The following is an 18,010-nucleotide window of genomic DNA, read 5'->3' as shown; positions in this document are numbered from 1 at the left end:
TTATCTCGAATTCTGAACGTTTTATCTCATGTTTATTGGCTTAAATTGGCTCACATACTGATAAACATCACTGATAAGCGGAAGGTTTTATTTTGAAGGTCTCACCCGGAAGTGCTTGGTACAACCACGGAGCTAGCACGTCACAGACGTCAAACAAATTTGTTTTTGGGGGGTGGAAATGTGTCACTAGCGCTGTGGCAGTGGCGTTTATTTAAGTGTTGTGTCACAGCCTCGCATTTACAGAGATAAGTTAGAGTCGGTAGAAAAGGAAAATGTGCCTTTTTTGTCGTTGCTTGCTCTGTCTAAACGAACATTAGCTCGTTAGCTGCAGTTATGTAGCAGTTAGCTTGGACCTGACAGCACAGGTGAGGGAAACAACTAGGTAAGACCGACAATATCAACATGTGAGACTATTTCATTTGTTTGTATTATACGTTAAAATTATGTTTACTAATGAAAATATCGACAAAAACGTCATCTAAATAAAGTCAAAATAAAGTCTGACATTGAAGGATTGTGTTTAGATCACACCATGGCTGACGACCCCCAGAGAAACTTCCGCTCTGCTTATTATGAGAAGGTGGGTTTCAGAGGAGTGGAGGAGAAGAAATCACTGGAGATACTGCTCAAGGATAATCCTCTGGGTGGGTATATAGGGTTAGGGTGGTCATTTGCATGGCACCGAAAAGGAGGACACAGTACTACACTGCAGTACAGGTTTGTCCATGACTACCGTGATATGATGACAGTAGAGCTGCAACTAACGATTATATTCGTTATCGATTCATCTCTAGATTATTTTCTCGAATAATCGAGTAATCTTTTGGTCCATAAAATGTCAGAAAACGTTAATAGTTGTTCAGTATTTTCAAACCTGGAAACTCTGATTTCTTTGTTATCTGGAGCAAAGAAATGAAGAAACCATTCATATTTAATAAGCTAAAACAATCTTGTTTTAATCATGATAAAAGCTTTTAATTGAGTAATTGTTTCAGCTCTAGGTGACAGTGATTCTGAAATACTCTATTCATTGCAATGTCATTTATGATGTGTCATCATGTATGAGCAGAACACGAGAAAAAGTATTTGTGCTTATTCACAACAAAACATCTGTGCCTTGCACAGTGCAGTTATAAATTCTTACACTCATAGCCATTATAATAGGGCTCGAACTATATGCTTCTCTTGAATCTTTCCAGTTAGTGCGAATGGAAAATTTCAAATAAATGTAGCAAATTAGTAAAACTGCATCATATCACATAAGTAGGGCTTGGACTAATATGGACTAAACTAATTTTTTAGCTGAATGGCGATACTCGATATATATCTCGATATTTTTTCTGTGATGTAATTGGGGTTTCCCCCAAAGCATTATAGCTGCCTCTGGAAAAAAGGCAAACCCTTTAAAAAATAAACAAACAGTCCATTATAAGTTTAAGCCACATGCCAAATGTCAGCAGTCACTGAAATAAAAATGCTCCTTGAAAAAAATAAAACAAATCTCTTTACTGTATGACAATAATATACAGTAATTCATTAAAAAATACAATACTGTTACAATTGTAACAGAAATAAAAATGCACTGGAACAAACATGACTAATAAAATGAAAATTGTGTCTGTGAAAATGAATGCTTAATTGGGTTTGAATAATTTTCTGAATTATTTCACATAGATATTTAACATAGCTTGATGATAATTAAATAATGTCTTATATTTTATTATCAATATTGACAACTTCAGTCTTCCATATGTCCAAAAGTGACCGACAGTAACGGAAATTAAGTCAAAACGCTATAGTGTGTGAACTATGAACCAGCTAGTTCCCACCTCCTCAGCACAAGCTGAGCGAAAAAACGAACAAAATACCTGTTATTTCATCACATCCTGAAATCTCATGGGTAAAAACAGATTTGTACTTTGTAGAGTAGGATGGCAGGAGGGATTTGAGCTTCTGCTATGATTATTTTTTTAAAGTGACATAACAATAGAGGGGGTTCTATCATGTCCCATACACTTTAGATTTTTACATTATAAGTTGTTTTTTTTGCAAGAAGTTGTGGTTGATTTGATTCTGATAAACAAACAGAAGTCTCTTCCTGTCTTTTACAGATTTAGAGAAGCTGAGCACCTTCAGTCAGAGGTTCCCTCTCCCCTCCATGTATCGAGTCCATGTGTGGAAGGTGCTGCTGGGTGAGAAACATTTAAACACCACAGAATACATACCTCCAACCACACTGAACAATTTTAATACTTAAATGAATGAAAATTATTATTTGACTGGACTAGATTTAACAAACACTCGTGTCGTCTGGCTTTTGCAGTCTGTCCTGTTTGACTGTAACTCTTGAGTTGTTGTCCTCGGATCAGGTCTGAAATGAGACCGGATCAACTTTGTAAATGATAATTTTACTGTTAAATATGTTTTGTTTTTCTTTATTTTGGTCTTCTTTTAAATCAAAAGTTGAGAAACGCTCTATGTTGCAATTTGCAAAAATGCAGCAACTTTTCCCCAAGATGATGTTGTTATGATGAGGTGATGGTCTGAACTGTGTTAGGTCTTTTCAGTGGAGTTAAGTTCACTACTCTGTGGCTGTTAAATCCACAACATTAAGTCTTGTTCCCTCAACAGTTCCCTTCACAATTAGAGCATGAGGAGTCGATATATTGTCGTGTTGGAATATGCCTGGAAAAACCTGGTCATTTAGTTTATTCAGGTTCAATTCAAGTGACCCAAATCATTTGGACACAAAGTTGCTGAACCTAAACCTGACCAACTGAAGCAACACCTGATCATGACTCTGCGCCCCCCACTGGCTTTGTATTGTAGGACGGACTGAGACTGAGTAGATGAGGATGAGTTTTCTAATACCAGAAGATGACAGTAAAGCAACACCATGGATGCAAGCTGCCATTAAAACCCATAGAAGAAGTAGAGTCCTTTTAAAAAAAAAAGTAAAAATAATAATATTTAGTGAACACTCTTCTTGACTTGGTCGTGCAGGCATCCTGCCGCCCCACAGTGACTCTCACGCTCTGGTTGGAGGCTACAGGAAGGAGCAGTACCAGGACATCCTGGAGGCGCTTGAGGTCATGAGATACGTCAACTCCTCCACACCCTCCACCCACATCTACCTGCACATGTTCCAGCTGGAGAGCCAGGTGCTCCCAAGGTGCTCCGAGATCACGCCGCCGGTAAGAAGAAGAACACGACATGATCTGTGTGGTGACTTTGGTCCAGGTTAGGTTGAGTTTAATGGGACTGTGGGAGTGACCAGTCCAGACGTTCCAGATGTTATTGTATGTCCCTGTAAAACGAAAATGAGTGGTGCTGCTCTGGAATTACGCCATCAAAAAAAATACACTATCATATTATAGAGAACCCTAACCCTTACCCTTATGTACATGTAAATAGCTTATTGTAAATGTAACCCTGTGGCTTTGCTGCGCCCTTTATTTTCTCAATCTCCGTTTCACTCCTTTCGAATACAGGAAAAACATTCAAACATCAGAATTTTATGTATAACAACTCCGACTGAAACCGGAAATAACTGTACAACTTCAAACTAGCCACACTCGCAGCCGATATAAAAAATAGAATCAAAATAAAGTTACATATTTCCAAGCTCTTCAGACCATTCATCAGAATAACTTTACAACCATAATACTCTTGCTTACCTTTCGTGTACAGGAAAAACATTAAAACAAAATGGCCATCACGCAGCCATGTAGCTTCATATACGGTGGAGTATGAAGGACAAATGGCTACAATTGCTAAACCCCCCTGAGGGCAAAAATAATGTACCAGCATCATCTATTAATCAAACTAGGCAACTGCCCTACATAAAGGTATGAAAAACCACAAGGGATTTTTATTAAATGTGATTACTCACTCATGCTAACTAGAGTTGATACCCACGGTACCCACGATACCCCGCGGTGCCAAATCGTAACGGTTAATACTATACTATAAATTCTACACGACTGTACTGCCATGGATTACTATACTTCCGGGGCAAGTTTCCGCTACATAGTGGCCACCTCTACTCTCCTCCTGGCCTCCCGGCTTCTCGCTGCATGCTACTCCCTTGTAAACAAACCCACTACTGTAACCAAACTACACAGCTGCTGAATGATTGGCTGTTGGTGTGTTTCTGCCAGCAAGAACGAACTTCATGAAGACCGCTCCGCTTCGATAGAAATTAGTTTCAAAACAAACAACAAGCTAAAGTTCTGTCTCGCCCAGACGCACATACGGCTTACAGTCACAAACACGAGACAACACACTCGCCATGGCAGAAGCACCGGGCCCGAGTGGTGAGTCTGCCGCGGCGGCATCAGTGGCACCATTAACTTTGCTCAAAAAAAAACTCCTAAAGTCACATTTGGAACTATTTTGGCTTTAAACAAGGCACAGACGGTAAAGCAATAGATGATGGCCGTCCACTGTGCAGGCGCTGCCACCAAGCTATAGGAGCCAAAGGAGCGAACACATCCAACCTCATAAAACACCTGCAGTGTTGTCACCCAGATTTATGTCGAATACCAGCTTAGTATTGACTAATATTAGGCTATATGCTCCGTGTACAGGCTGAGGAATGAAGCGTTAAAGGATGTCAAAGTATAAAGCACATAGAAAATGCATGAAAATATAGTTTTCACAGGGAATCAGTTCCTGATTATTGTATTTTGTCCTCTATGGTTTATTATGTTGGAGAAGAAGCATTATTGTCATATAGATTTTTTTTTAAAAGACAGTTATCCTACATGCACCAAACAACATTCTAAGTAATTAATAAGTATTTATAACTTGTACAAATACATTGCAGTTCATAAAAATAATAATTAAAAAAAGGCTGCAGTATCGCGATAATGACCGGAACCGTGATACTTTGTCTGGTATAGTATCGTGGTTACTCATTTTGGTATCGTGACAACTCTAATGCTAACAGACTTCTTAAATAAGTATATTACATTCTTGCCAATGATCCCTCACTGAACCTTTAGAACCTGAACCTGAATCTCTTTCTGATTCTCGTTCTTTAAATTCATCAGTCAGAATCTTTCTCTTAAGTCATCCACATTATTTCATTTAATAACAGTGGGAGTGTGACCACAGTTGTGTTTTGTTTGGCTGGTGGTTTATGGTTTTGGTTCAATCAAATTGTCATAAAAAGCTACATTAAAACATGTAAAACCGCGACTCGTACTGCCCAGCAGTCTCATCCCTCAGATCTTTGAGGTTGGACAACGATTGTTTACCACTTAGCCAATATTACTGCTATTAATCATGTGTTCTCAAAAACGTCACTCACTGAAACATCAGTGACTAACTGTGGGTCAATAATTGCAGTATTTTGGAAATGTTTCTGTGATTGCTACGCTTGGAAATCCTTGAAAGTTTGTGTAAATAAATACACACAGGTCATTGAAGGTGTTTGCATTTGACGCAAGAAAGAAGTGAAGTTGAGCTAGTGTTTCATGCCCTGCATTGCTTGATGTACGGAGACGAGGCCTTTGTGGAGTCATAATTACTAGCGGCGTTGTGGACACCTTCCATTGTCTCTCTCTCTCTCTGCTGTTGATGTGAGATTCCGTGCAGAACAATGAGTGAGTAAAGTTAAGCAGAGAGAGAGCAAATGACAACGTGAAAATTCCAAGATCTCTGTCTCACCATGGATAATTTACGAAGACTGATTTGACCCAAGGTCTCAAGGACAATCACTTGTCCAGATGCAATAAAAGTGGACGCCATCATGGACGAAGACGCTCTTACAAGTTGTCCTCCCATGTTAAACTGTGTCAGCACATTCAGTCCTTGAATTAAGAATTGGGTCTGGAAAGTCCTTGAATTTAAATGTCAACCAAGATGTGGCTCCCTCTCTTGCTTGATATGAGCACACACTCACTCTTGTGTAGTAAAATAGTGTTATATGAATGTATATGAATATATATACACGACTTTATTGATAAAGTTGAGTCAGTACTGCTGTTTTGTTTTGTAGCATTTGTACACTCACTCTCACTGGCCCTAACAGAGGCCGTCATTCTCTGATGCTGAAGTGGACAAAGTCAGTCAGTCATCATCTAACCGCTTTATCCTCCACCAGAGGGTCGCGGGGGGTGCTGTGCCAATCTCAGCTACATCGGGCGATAGGCGGGGTACACCCTGGACAGTTCGCCAGTCCATCGCAGGGCCAAGTGGACAAAGTGTAGTGTATAATGTTTTATTAATTTTTTCCCAGGATGAAGAAAATGAGGACTTCCTCTCCATCAGCAGAGCGATGGAGGAGATCGTAGACAATCCAGTCGACTGCTATTGGCTGATCAAGTGTTTCATCAGTCAGTTCCACCTGAAGTTTGGAGACTCCATTCCTCATCTGGTAAAGTGCAAAGTATATTTGATATCAGTAAAATAAGATTCCGTTACTGAAGTTTGTTTGTTTGCAGAATGTTGAGAATGTTATGCTGAGAACTCATGAAAGCAAAAACATCGTGTTGTTGCTTCTCACACAGACGATGATGTTTGAGCTTCAGGCCCTGATTTGGAAATGTGGCCTGAAAAGTCAAATTATCAGTGTTGATGTTTGTAAAATTAAGTGGTTTTTAATATTTGTGACGCAAACAGTTTTTATATAGCATCTTTTACACAAAGCAATTCAACTCTGGTCAGAGCTATGGTCCCAGGTCGCCTCAGCTCCCCACGGCACGGTTTAGGTTTGGTTTACCACTACAAAATAGTACCTACTCAACGTGGGCAGAGTCATCACTAGTGACTTGTAAAGCAGTTGTTTTCAGTGGAACTAAATCATTAGAATCAGTTCATTAAAACTATTGTTCAGTTCTTCCTCCATGACCGGAGCACAGACTCCGTCTGACACAGTCACTGACCTGAAATACAGCGGCAGGTTTTTTGCTGTCACTAAATACACCAGACTCCTGTTAAATATTGAGATTTTAGACATTTCGCAGGTAATTGTTGGAGATAAACCCACATTTTTAGGATTGTTAAGTCCTTTTAACTGATCTACAGTTCGGCATTGTTCAGTTTGATTCTTGTGTCGGACGTCTTTTCCTGTGACCAGACTCTGACCAATTAGTGGCCGGCAGTCTGACAACGTCACGCATAGTATCGTCTCGGCTCGCTTGGAACCTCGTCAGCAGGTAGTAAAAAAAGTACCTGGTACCAGGTTACTGTGCTAGTGGAAACTTAACCGTGGCGAGGCAAGGCGAGTCGGTGGAAACGCACCATAATTACTTCGCAGGATAAGAAACATCCCATCAACCTTCCCGACCAGCACATATTGGTTTGGATCGAAACAAATATTATAATATAATATTATATTATAATATCTCTATCTCACAATCAACCACAAGGGAAACATCAGTGATTAAAATATGAATGAATAACCTGAATACAAGAGGGATAAAATAACTAGATATAATGAAATAGATGAATACATAAATACAGTAAACAATATTTATCTCCTAATTAAATAGTTTATACTGAAACTAAAACTTTAGTCAGTGCTTCATCATGAATAAGGATGTTGTTGTGTTGTGTTGTGTTGCAGCCAAAGAGCCTGGAGCATTATCTGAGTCAGGAGGAGCCTCGTCTGCTGAGCCATCTGAAGAACACCGGAGCCTTAACTCAGCTGCCGTACAACCTCTGGTTCAAATGCTGCTTTGCTGGCTGCCTCCCAGAATCCAGCCTGCAGAGGTCAGATTACCGCCGATCCATACAGTGTCTTTAAATGATTTAACCCAGAGATTTTTGTTTTAGGCTACTATCAATGCTTTACCTCCACATCACACCTTTGGACTCAAAACAGCTTGTTTTTTTGGCTCCCACAACACTTATAGTCCCTGTTTGTAGGATTTAGAGAGGACTCCAAACTGTTAAAATATCAATTAATATTCATTATTTGTTTCTAGTCACTTTAAACTAAGAACCCCGTACTTTTGAAGTTAGCCAAGGACCTACACTCCAAACTCTGGCTCTGACGCCGCTGTAGATTCTACATGTTTTGAGGGGAAGGTGCTACACAGTTTGTCTTAATCTGTAACTTCATCACGAGTTGCCACTAAATCCCACACACTGAACCTTCAATCAGAAGCCCTCAAACTCTTATTTGACATATTTCTGAGTCCAGTAGATGTAGTTGGAGCCTGGATGTTGGATTAAATTGAATTTACCGTAAACAACATCCATTGTTTTAGTTTGTCTGTGTGGATGAGGAAAAAAAACTGACCTTGAACAATAACATCAAAGGTGATTTACTGAGGGCATCAGTGTTTGTGCAGCGTTTGGATAAGAAACACAAGTGATATCTGTAGAAATGCCACACATTTAATATATATTACTATGAATTTGGATTCTTTTTATAGGGTTTGGGACAAGGTGATCAGCGGCTCCTGTAAGATTCTGGTATTTGTTGCCCTGGAGATTTTGCTGAGCTGCAAAATCATGTTGCTGGGCATCAACCGGCCTGAAGGCATGGTCAAGTTTCTGTGTAATGTGAGTCACTGAAAGCACAACACTCACAGCATGAGTCACCGACACAACGTTTTTAAAGAAGCCTCTCACTGATTTTGTTTGTCCTCTGTCCAGATACCGCGGGAAAACACTGACGCCATTGTGACTAAAGCCATTGATCTGTGGCATAAATACTGCGGCACGCTGGTGCATGCTGTGTAGCCACGCGGTGACGTGCCAGAGAGGTGAGACGCTTTCCCAGAATCCACCAGGACCTCCTCTCAACTCCACAGAGACACTGACTGACTGTGACGTTCACTCACTCACTCTTCTCTTCTCTCTCTACTCGACTGAAGTGAAAAGCGGGCTGCTTTTGATAAGCAGTGGGAGCCACTTTTCATTTTTGACTGGTTCAGTTTTCCCCAGAGAATATGACAAACTGCACACAGGGCAGGGGATTGAGCTCCGGGGACACATCAACACTGAAAACTACTGCTCCTGTTTCCAGGGATTGATGCTGGAGGAAAGTCATCGACAAGGAAGCATAAACTTATCTTTTTAATAAGTTCCTTTCTTTAAGAAACTGCATACATCATAGAAGACTCACAATAAATTAATTCCCACATGCAGGTTTTTCTGCTTTACAAAAAAAAACATCTGAAAATTCTCACTTAGTTTCTTTTACTATGTACACGTTTGTATAACTCTGAGAAAATGTTTCTCAACAAGAGACAGTGACATCTCTCTCCCCCTCACACACACACACACGTAGCAGACACTCAATAATCATGGACGATGGATTGTAAACAATGAAAATCAGGGAGAAAACCCTTCATACCCTCTTCCTCGATGTAAACTGAAAAAAATAAACAGATTTTTCTCACTGTTCATCAGAGTTCGGCAACATTTGACTCGTGCGTCTACAGTTAATATTCTGTGTGCGATGAAACGAGTGAATTTGGCAACTTTTTTTAAAATCCCTGTAAATGATACTGTAGACACAGCGACGCGGTGGTTCACTGGACAGTGTGGACAACGCTATGGGACGCATTCAAGGTCCCCCTCCACTTCCCGTGAATGCAGCCCCAGCATCGACAGATGAGGAACAGGGTTGAAATTATTGCTCAGTTGGTTAAATGTGATTGCGGTAGTAGATCAGAATTTATCTTTACCGGCTTTGAAGATGCAGTTTATTAAGATTTGGGGACATTTTGGCTTAAACGTGTTGTGAACGTACGGAAGGCCTCGAAGACAAGTCGAAAAATTATTTCCAGGATGTAGGGCTGCAACGGTTTACTACGGTTTTGATAATTGATTAATCAGTTAAAGTTTCTCTGATTTTTCAGCTTCTTAAGAGGCCACTTCACCCAAAAAATATATTTATATTTTATATATTTTTTAACTAATTCTCAGAGATAAATGTGTTATTTGATCATGAGACGGGATCTGAGACACGCGTCTCATTCCCACAATACAGGAAGTTGGGATTGAATATCCTGAATAAAATTGACAAAGTCAAGGTCAAAGTCAGTTCCTTTAAAGAAAATAAAAGCACACTGCTCTTTACTGTCAAGATTCTGTCAAGTTTTATGAAAAAAAAGTAAATATAATTATTTATATAATATAAACAAACACAGCAGCATTATAATGATTTTAAGTTTATCCTTCATTTGACCAAATGAAAAAAAATGGGTGAAACTGCCCTTTAAATGTGAATATTTTCTTTGGTTTCTTTGCTCCATAATACAAAGAAATCAAAACTGAATCAATTTTGGTTTGTGGACAAAAACATTTGAGAATGTCATTGTTTCCATGTTTGAAAACACTTTCTGATTAAACAAGTTCTCGATTAATCGAGAAAGTAAAGGACAAATTAATCGATTATGAAAATAATTGTTAGTTGCAGCCCTAATTGGATGATTTCTTTTAAGAAATCTCCTTTTCAGAGGTTTTGCAGTGTTTGTTTTTGTAATACTGATTTTGGCCATTAGGGGGTGCTGTCGCACCACTGTCCCACTCTGAAGTAAACAAAAGCAAATCTTCCATGTGGAAACAGGATTTGAAGGCAAATTAATGTTTTTTTTTTTTCCATCTTCCTAAAATGACCCTTGGACCCACTTACTGTTAAGAGCCTCCATAATAAATGAGATAAATGTGGAGTAGTTCAACCTCTGTGAGGGGAAAATAAAGTGCATCTGAGAACATGGTGAAAGTTAAGAAGAAAATCTGTGTGTTTCTGTCCTCCACGTTGGCACCGACTGACATCAAAATCAAAAGTGCTGCAAAGTAAACGCGTCGCCTTCTTCTTCTTAAAAGAAAAAAAAGACGATTAAAAAGCTTTTAAAATTCCGAGAAGTCTGTAAAATCTCCACTGAAAGGAGACGCCAGCTGTGAACTTAATTCATCTGAAGTTTTTGTTTGTTTTTTTGTTTCCTGCGATGGCTCCAGCTCGGCTTCACTTTGTCAGTTTGGAAGTCGACGGCGTCCTGTAAATGGTAACAGTGAGCGGAGCGAGGGCAGCGAGTAGCAGGCCGATAGAAGACGAGCCCAGAGAGGTCGCACTTTGTTGTCGTATTTTTACGGTCGATGAAACCTGCAGAGAGAGAAAACGTGACAGATTTAAATGACTTTTTTCACTGTGTTGAATCTGCATTTACCCCCAAGTCAAGTGACAAGTGGCCCTTTTCCAGCTATATTGTTGCAGATTAACCCACGTTTTTAGGATTGTTAAGTCTTTTTAACTGAGCTACAGTTCGGCATTGTTCAGCTTGATTCTTGTGTCGGACGTCTCTTCCTGTGACGACACTCTGACCAATCAGTGGCCGGCAGTCTGACGACGTCATGCATAGTATCGCCTCAGCTCGCCTGGAACCTCACCAGAGGTAGTATGCTAGTTGAAACATAACTTAGCCTCACCGTGGCGAGCCGATCCGGTGGAAACACGCCATATGTGGTGGTTTGCGTTTTTTGTTGTTGTTTTTGCTTCAGCTTCGATTGGTGATGATCTGATCTATTAATCTCTATTTTTGTCAGAAATAAGAGTACCTACTTAGTGTGGGCGGAGTCATCACTGCACGGCTGAGTGAAACTGTGGTCACTTCGTTTTATATGCGACACACACGAGTGACTAGCGACTTTACACCAGACTCCTGTAGTTGTTGATTAACCCACGTTTTTTTAGGATTGTTAAGTAGTTTTAACTTATCTACAGTTCAGCACTGCTCGGCTTGATTTCTGTCCACACGTCTCCGGAGTACAGCCTCCTACTCCACAGACTACAGTGGCAGCGGTCTGTGATGCCGCTCGCGATCGCCGGTGCTGTCCCTAAATACAACAGACTCCTCTGTTAAATATCGAGATTTCCCTGGCAGTTGTTGGAGATTAATCCACATTTTTAGCATTGTTAGGATTATTAAGTAGTTTTAAGTGAACAGCTTGGCGCTGTTCGGCTTGATGTGTGTGTGGGACGTCTCTTCCCGTGACGGCGCTCTGGATAGTCAGTGGAAAGTCAAGTTTCAGTTGTACAGGAGTTGTCAGTTGTGCTGATGTGTAATGTGCTTTACAGCCTGATGGGGGCAGTAATGCTGCTGCTGTGTCATCTCACCTGGTCAGATGACGGCTCGACTCGTGCACCTCCATCTCTGTGCTTTTGAACTCGTTTAACTCCTTCCTTATCGCAGCCTGGACAACAAACACGCCGACATATCAACATACGCTACATAACCACTGTTAATCCAGATTAAGTCGAGTTCAGATTATTTTTCTGAAGTGTGGTTGCATTGCGAGGACACAAGGAAAAACAGATTATAATTGCACAAAAACGGGCTCAGTGAATGGTATCTACATCTGCATGAGTCGCAGCTTGTGTTGTTCTGTAACTCACTCACTCTCCCACACCAAAGCCCATAGAGACAATCAGCGGTTCAGTAAATCCATACATGTTATTTTGTTCAGTGTTTGAAATCCTTTTGTTCAGATTTACCTCAGTGGCACAAACTAACAAAGCGCCTTTGTCACCATAGAGTTTGCACCATAGAGTTTGGTGCAAACTTCAATTTCAGTCAGTTCAGTGAGTGTTCGGACTGTTATATGAGGAAGTAAAACATACAGTCGTCAACCACACTACAAAAAAACCCCTGAAGTATGACTGTGAGTTAGCAGTGAACCTTATCAGCAGCTGTTAGCCGGGTCCAGGGTTTGTCTGCTCTCCTGTCGTAGTCCTGAGCCTCTGCCACCTCCACGTAGTCACTGAAGCGGATGAGGATCTTTGCTTCCCTCAGCTCCTCCACCGTCGGCCTCTGGCTGAGCTACAGGGAGACAGGAAGGCAGTGGTGTCCAGTCAGTGTTCGTCAGATTTAATCCCAATTCAAAATTGGATGTTTGCTACCATAATATCTATTATTGTATTTCTTATCCAAACAAGGTCAGATTCTGCACTGGTGCCCTGACTGAGTCACCTGAAGTCATGCGAGCGTTTGGACAGTTCTGCGAGGAACAGACAGACGTTAGTTAACATGCGTGCTGAGCAGAGAGGACAGTCGGTGCTAGAATGATTCTATTTGTCCAGTCTGGGGAAAGTAATTAATTGAGATTCAAAGGTCATTTGGTTTATACTCCAACTACAGGGGTTAGATTTACTCTATCTAGATTTCTTGATTTTTTTGTGGCAAAAAGAAAAAACACATGAGAAGCTGATTCAAACCACACACGGAGGTAGTTTTGAACGTTTGAATCTGAACATCTGGTTCACTCAGATAGGATTTTAAAGTGTCTTCTGCGTCACTCGCAGCGTGACTCGTAACGACAACTAATAACAGTGAGAAGATCCAGAGAGACGGAAGTTATTTGGAGGAGCGTTGACCCTCTAATCAGGCCGTCTGGGTTTATTTTGTTTTTTTGGCTGTAGAATTCCAGAATCGTACTTATAATACACATGTGTGTATATGTATATATATATATATGTGTGTATATGTATATGTATATGTATCTATATATATCTATATATATATATATATATATATATATATATATATATATATATATATATATATATATATATATATATATATATATATATATATATGTGTATATATATATATATGTATATATATATATACATATATGTACATATATATGTGTGTATATATAAAGATATATATACATCAGAATATTTTTTATAATTCTACTCAAATTAAAAACACCCTCTACATTTGGATCTGTGTGCTGTTTTCAGCAAGTATTGTTAGACACGCCCGTAGAACATGTGTGACGTACAGAAGCGTATAAATCTCTCACATTTCTCCTCACAGACGGCGTTATTGATCGATTGTTGTGGGACGTTTACATGAGGGAGGGATGAGTGTGAAGGTCACGCGCAGGTCAAACCACAACATGTGGCTCAGTCAGGTTGTCGCGGACCTGATTGAGTTACTTAAAATAAAACACACGTTTGTGAAGTGTTAACCCTGACACTAAGCTAACCATAATCCCACACTTAACCAGTTCCACAGAAATGAGGTCCATGTCTGTCTTACCTTTTTGGACAAATGTCTCTTGATCTCCCGCTTTTCCTCCTGCTCCTCCTGATCGTTTCGAGCTGGAGGGAACAGAAAAAGAGACGGTAATCACACACACACACACACACACACGTCGCAGTGATGATGATAATAATAATAATAATAATAATAAATGAGTGTGTGCATGTGACGTACGTTTGAGGATGTTCCTCTGCTCCAGCTCCTCTGCTGTTGGCCTTTGACTCAACCGCCTGACAAATAAAACAAACCAGGGAGAATACATATTTCAGTGACAGTAACGTCAATTCTCAGGATTCTGTATCTTTTGAATTTGCACTGTGTGTAAAGGCAGCGCAGTATGACTTACAGTATGTGATAAATCTACAGTGATGGCTTTAATGTAAAGTATGTATAATTTAACTTGAATGCCTTCACTTAGCATCAAAACTTGTTTAGTTTGTCCATTGTAAAAACACAGTGGTCCAAAATGGATTCTGATATAAATTACAGTAAAAATCTTTCAAATGTTAAAAAACAAAATTGTACACACTGGACTCTGCAACGATTAAATTATAACTAAATGAGTTGCCAGGGTAAATGATGTTTTCAAATGTGAATATTTTCCAGTTCCACTGAAAGAAATGATTCTGCCAATTCTGTACCATTGTTTTTTGTCGTTATGGATGGGACTGTGTGTACTTACCTCAAAGCATTGCAATTATAGTATATTATATTATATTATAGATATATAGAGTAATATTCGTGCTTCAAAGAATAATTCAATTCAGGAGAATCTCATACAACATATCAGACAGCGAGGGTTCATGTCCCTCATCTGCAGCAGACAGACACAGAGCAGGAGAGCAGGAGGGCTTTCTCCGCTTCTCCGTCTCCAACGCAGCCTGGATCACATCCAGGTAATGATCTTCATGATGAGGATCCGAGTGAGAGACTTTCTAGCATTAACAGGTGCTGGTCCACCGTGAACTCATGTCTTGTTGGAAGTTGGTGTTCCAAAACTGATCTTGGACAGACTCTAAGAGGGAACACACAGGCGCGTGCGGGCCACAGTTCTTGCATGCTTCATCACAACGTCCTGTTGGGGTCGTTTTGTTTTGGTGTTAAAAGTCACTGACTGAACTCATGGAAATAATCTAGACAGTTAGGACTTTGAATATTACATTTTCAGTCTCGACGACTCAATGTGCGATGAAACTGTTAATAAGTTGTTTGACAAAGATTTCCTGGTGAAGTAGTTTTGGAACACCTGCGCGTTTACGCTCTACATTCCTGTGACTTCTGTGTATTTGGGTGCTTTTATTTTGGAAATCTGGCAACAACATTTACACTTTTTCCTCCACTTGTAACTTATGAACTAAGCTATAATGTTTCGTACTCTCTGCCTCCTCCCTGATTTCAACATTCAGGGTCAGGGAGCAGGTGACTGGGCCGACATGTGCTCGTCTTGTTTTCCTCACGTGAAACCTCCGTGTGTGTGTGTATGTGTGTGTGTACCTGGTCAGTTTAGTGGCTGTTTGTTGTCGGAACTCGAGCCTCTCCTGGTCCGACTGCAGCGGCAGAATGTTTTTCTCCTCCAGTTCCCTCTTTGACGGACGGTTACTCAGCTTGATGGCCAGCGAGTCCTTTCGAAGGACCTTCATGGCTAATGTGCCTGCAGGGGTCAGACAGTGAAGAAGTGATATCACTGTGGAACTCTATCTTCCAGTATCTACTACACTGGAAGTATCACTGGAAGTTTGAATTGTTTAAAATGAAGAAAAACAAAAGGGTGTAATAGAAAAACACTGCAGTTGTAACTGAAAAAAACTGATTTTGTGTGTTAAATTTGAACAGTTTAAAACATATGTACAATAACAATTGTCTCTCTATGTGCATGTTGTTCTTCAAGACACTGATTCTGTCTTTCTGCAACAGCGTGAGTGGAATTACCGTAAAAAGCACACGTCGGCTTTGACGTGGGAAACTTCTCTTTCAGAAACTGTTGGATTTTTTCGATAGCACAAACCGCTGCGTAACTATGGCGACAAAGTGCGCTTGTGCAAACGTGTCGCTAGTGATGTGCTGATTATAGTGAGCGGTTGTGGCTATTCTCGCCGGTCATCAATGAAAACAGACATGAAACATTTATTTACAGCTTACAGTTATAGTTATTGAGGGATGTTTTTAGTTGTTTAATTGTCAGATGTCAGATGACAACACAGCTCAGTTTTAACTCAACAGTCCTTTTCATTTCCCTCCTTTCATATTTAGTGTAGTACAAAATATGAACTGCATTCACTAAATGCATAATCTTCTCCATGTAAATAATTCACATGTGTGATTACAGAGTGCAGCTCCGAGCGTTTCCAACCATGTGTGACACTGCGTGTGTGTGTGTGTGTGTGTGTGTGTGTGTGTAACCATATGGAGGCTCTTACTCACACACACATGCTCAGACTCCTTCCTGCCAGTCTTTCACTAAACAACGAGAAACATTTTTATTTCACTATTTCCTTGTTTTATCTTTTCTTATTTTTTTTTTTATTGGTTGTTCTGGATTTTATGTACAGTTCTTAATATTAACGACGAGCACTTTGTCATTTTTGTTTCTGAAAGGCAGAAAAAACCCCACTGTTGCCTCACAGCGAGAAGGTGCTGGGTTCGACTCCTGGTCTGGGACCTTTCTGTTTCCTGTGTCTGCGAGGTTTCCTCCCACCTTGAAAACATGTCAGGTTGGTCCCTTGTGGAGGCGACAGCCCCTCTGATCGACCCTCCGAGATCTGACCTCCATATTCCGGTTGTATAATGAGAATAAAGATGATTTCCTTTCCTTTTAGCCGCACAGAACCAGCGTTTTGGGAGAACCTAATAGGTCCCAGAGTGAAAAAAAAATCTCAAAATGCCTCCTGTACAGAACAAATAGCCCCGCCTCTCTAACCTTAACCTTACCCACCAGGTTTCTGCTCACACAGCCTCTTCTTCAGTGTCTCACATCTTTCTGCTGCCACCGCCATCTTGGGGATTTAGTGTCTTACCCCGTGGACATTTTGGCCCTCGAGAATCAAACCCTTGACCTTCTGGTTGAAAGATAACTCACTCTACCACTGAGCCCCCACCATTCCATGTCCAGAACTCACCTGGAGTTTCACTTATCAAACCGCTCATGAAACAACCACAAGAGAAGGAAACCTACACCTACTTGTAAAAAGAGCTTCATCCTCATCTTCCTCCTCATCTTCGTCGTCCTCCTCATCATCGTCGTCGTCCTCGTCTTCTTCCTCATCTTCCCCCTCGTCCTCGTCCTTGTACATGCCCGGCAGGTCCTCGTAGTCGGCCTCGTTGGGGAGGTTCTCTTTGTCGTTGTTGCACTCGATCATCACCGTGGGAACAACGTGCATCATGGAACTGGGGGGACATGTGGGGACATGTGGGACAGTTTTTAAAGATAGTTTTTAGAAAGCAAGACATCTCACTCCGTATGAAATCTGATGTGGTTCAGGTTCACAGTGTCTGTTTGTCTCTGTGTGTCATACGTGTCAACTATTTTCAAGCAAAAATGGTATTAACTGATGACTGGTCAATAATCAAGGTTAGAATATCCATTAAACTGTCGTAAACGGTCGTTACGATCAATAACGTCTAAAATATCCAGTTATTATGATGTGATTCTGGGCTGTGACACATTATTGCGGCCCCTCACCTCTCAAACCTCTGCATGGTGAGCGCCAGTGTTTTGTTGAGCTCCTCGATGATGCGACTGGACGGGTGGAGAGGAACCGGCAGCGTCCCGTACTGTAGCGAGTGCCCGCCCATCGCGGCGTGGCTGGCGGGGGCGTGGCACTTCTGGAAGGTGATGGAAGAAGGCTCCATGCTCCCCGTGGGTACGGAGATCACGAGCTTCTTTGGAGGTAGAGGAGGAGACATCCTCACAGACATACACGGCAGCCTCACCGGGGCGCCGTCTGCGCCCAAAGGAGAAAAGATTAAACGCTTGTGTGCGAAACAAACGGCGTGAAGTG

General features: G+C 40.8%; 2 protein-coding genes across 6 annotated transcripts in view; one reads left to right on the top strand and one right to left on the bottom strand.

Annotated features, from left to right (window-relative positions):
• Positions 1-110: 110 nt before the first annotated feature.
• tbc1d7 (TBC1 domain family, member 7) lies at positions 111-17,187 on the top strand. 4 transcript variants are annotated; one of them, XM_044043686.1, is made up of 9 exons: positions 111-382; positions 525-644; positions 2,112-2,192; positions 3,004-3,194; positions 6,245-6,382; positions 7,574-7,719; positions 8,388-8,517; positions 8,611-8,720; positions 16,608-17,187. In XM_044043686.1, the coding sequence occupies exons 2-8, from the start codon at positions 533-535 to the stop codon at positions 8,695-8,697; spliced, it is 885 nt and encodes a 294-aa protein (XP_043899621.1). In that variant the 5' UTR covers positions 111-382; positions 525-532; the 3' UTR covers positions 8,698-8,720; positions 16,608-17,187. The 4 variants fall into 4 exon arrangements, with proteins under 4 accessions (XP_043899621.1, XP_043899620.1, XP_043899622.1 ...); XM_044043685.1 differs by lacking the exon at positions 16,608-17,187 and having other exon boundaries at positions 111-365; positions 8,611-9,363; XM_044043687.1 differs by lacking the exon at positions 16,608-17,187 and having other exon boundaries at positions 525-580; positions 8,611-9,363.
• phactr1 (phosphatase and actin regulator 1) overlaps positions 9,021-18,010 on the bottom strand; it is a 29,434-nt gene continuing 20,444 nt past the window's right edge. For both annotated transcript variants that reach the window (XM_044043682.1, XM_044043681.1), the window contains exons 6-13: positions 17,692-17,953; positions 17,191-17,396; positions 15,507-15,663; positions 14,187-14,242; positions 14,010-14,071; positions 12,642-12,782; positions 12,080-12,156; positions 9,021-11,068 (exon numbers count right to left, since the gene is read on the bottom strand). In XM_044043682.1, coding sequence (XP_043899617.1) covers positions 11,053-11,068; positions 12,080-12,156; positions 12,642-12,782; positions 14,010-14,071; positions 14,187-14,242; positions 15,507-15,663; positions 17,191-17,396; positions 17,692-17,953 — 977 coding nt within the window. In that variant the 3' untranslated portion in view covers positions 9,021-11,052. The remainder of the gene's footprint in view (positions 11,069-12,079; positions 12,157-12,641; positions 12,783-14,009; positions 14,072-14,186; positions 14,243-15,506; positions 15,664-17,190; positions 17,397-17,691; positions 17,954-18,010) is intronic.

This window comes from Solea senegalensis, linkage group LG14, assembly GCF_019176455.1.
Source record: "Solea senegalensis isolate Sse05_10M linkage group LG14, IFAPA_SoseM_1, whole genome shotgun sequence".
In the NCBI taxonomy this organism is placed as follows: Eukaryota; Metazoa; Chordata; class Actinopteri; order Pleuronectiformes; family Soleidae; genus Solea; species Solea senegalensis.
Note: the sequence above shows the minus strand (reverse complement) of the source record. Positions and strands in the feature narration are given on the sequence as shown.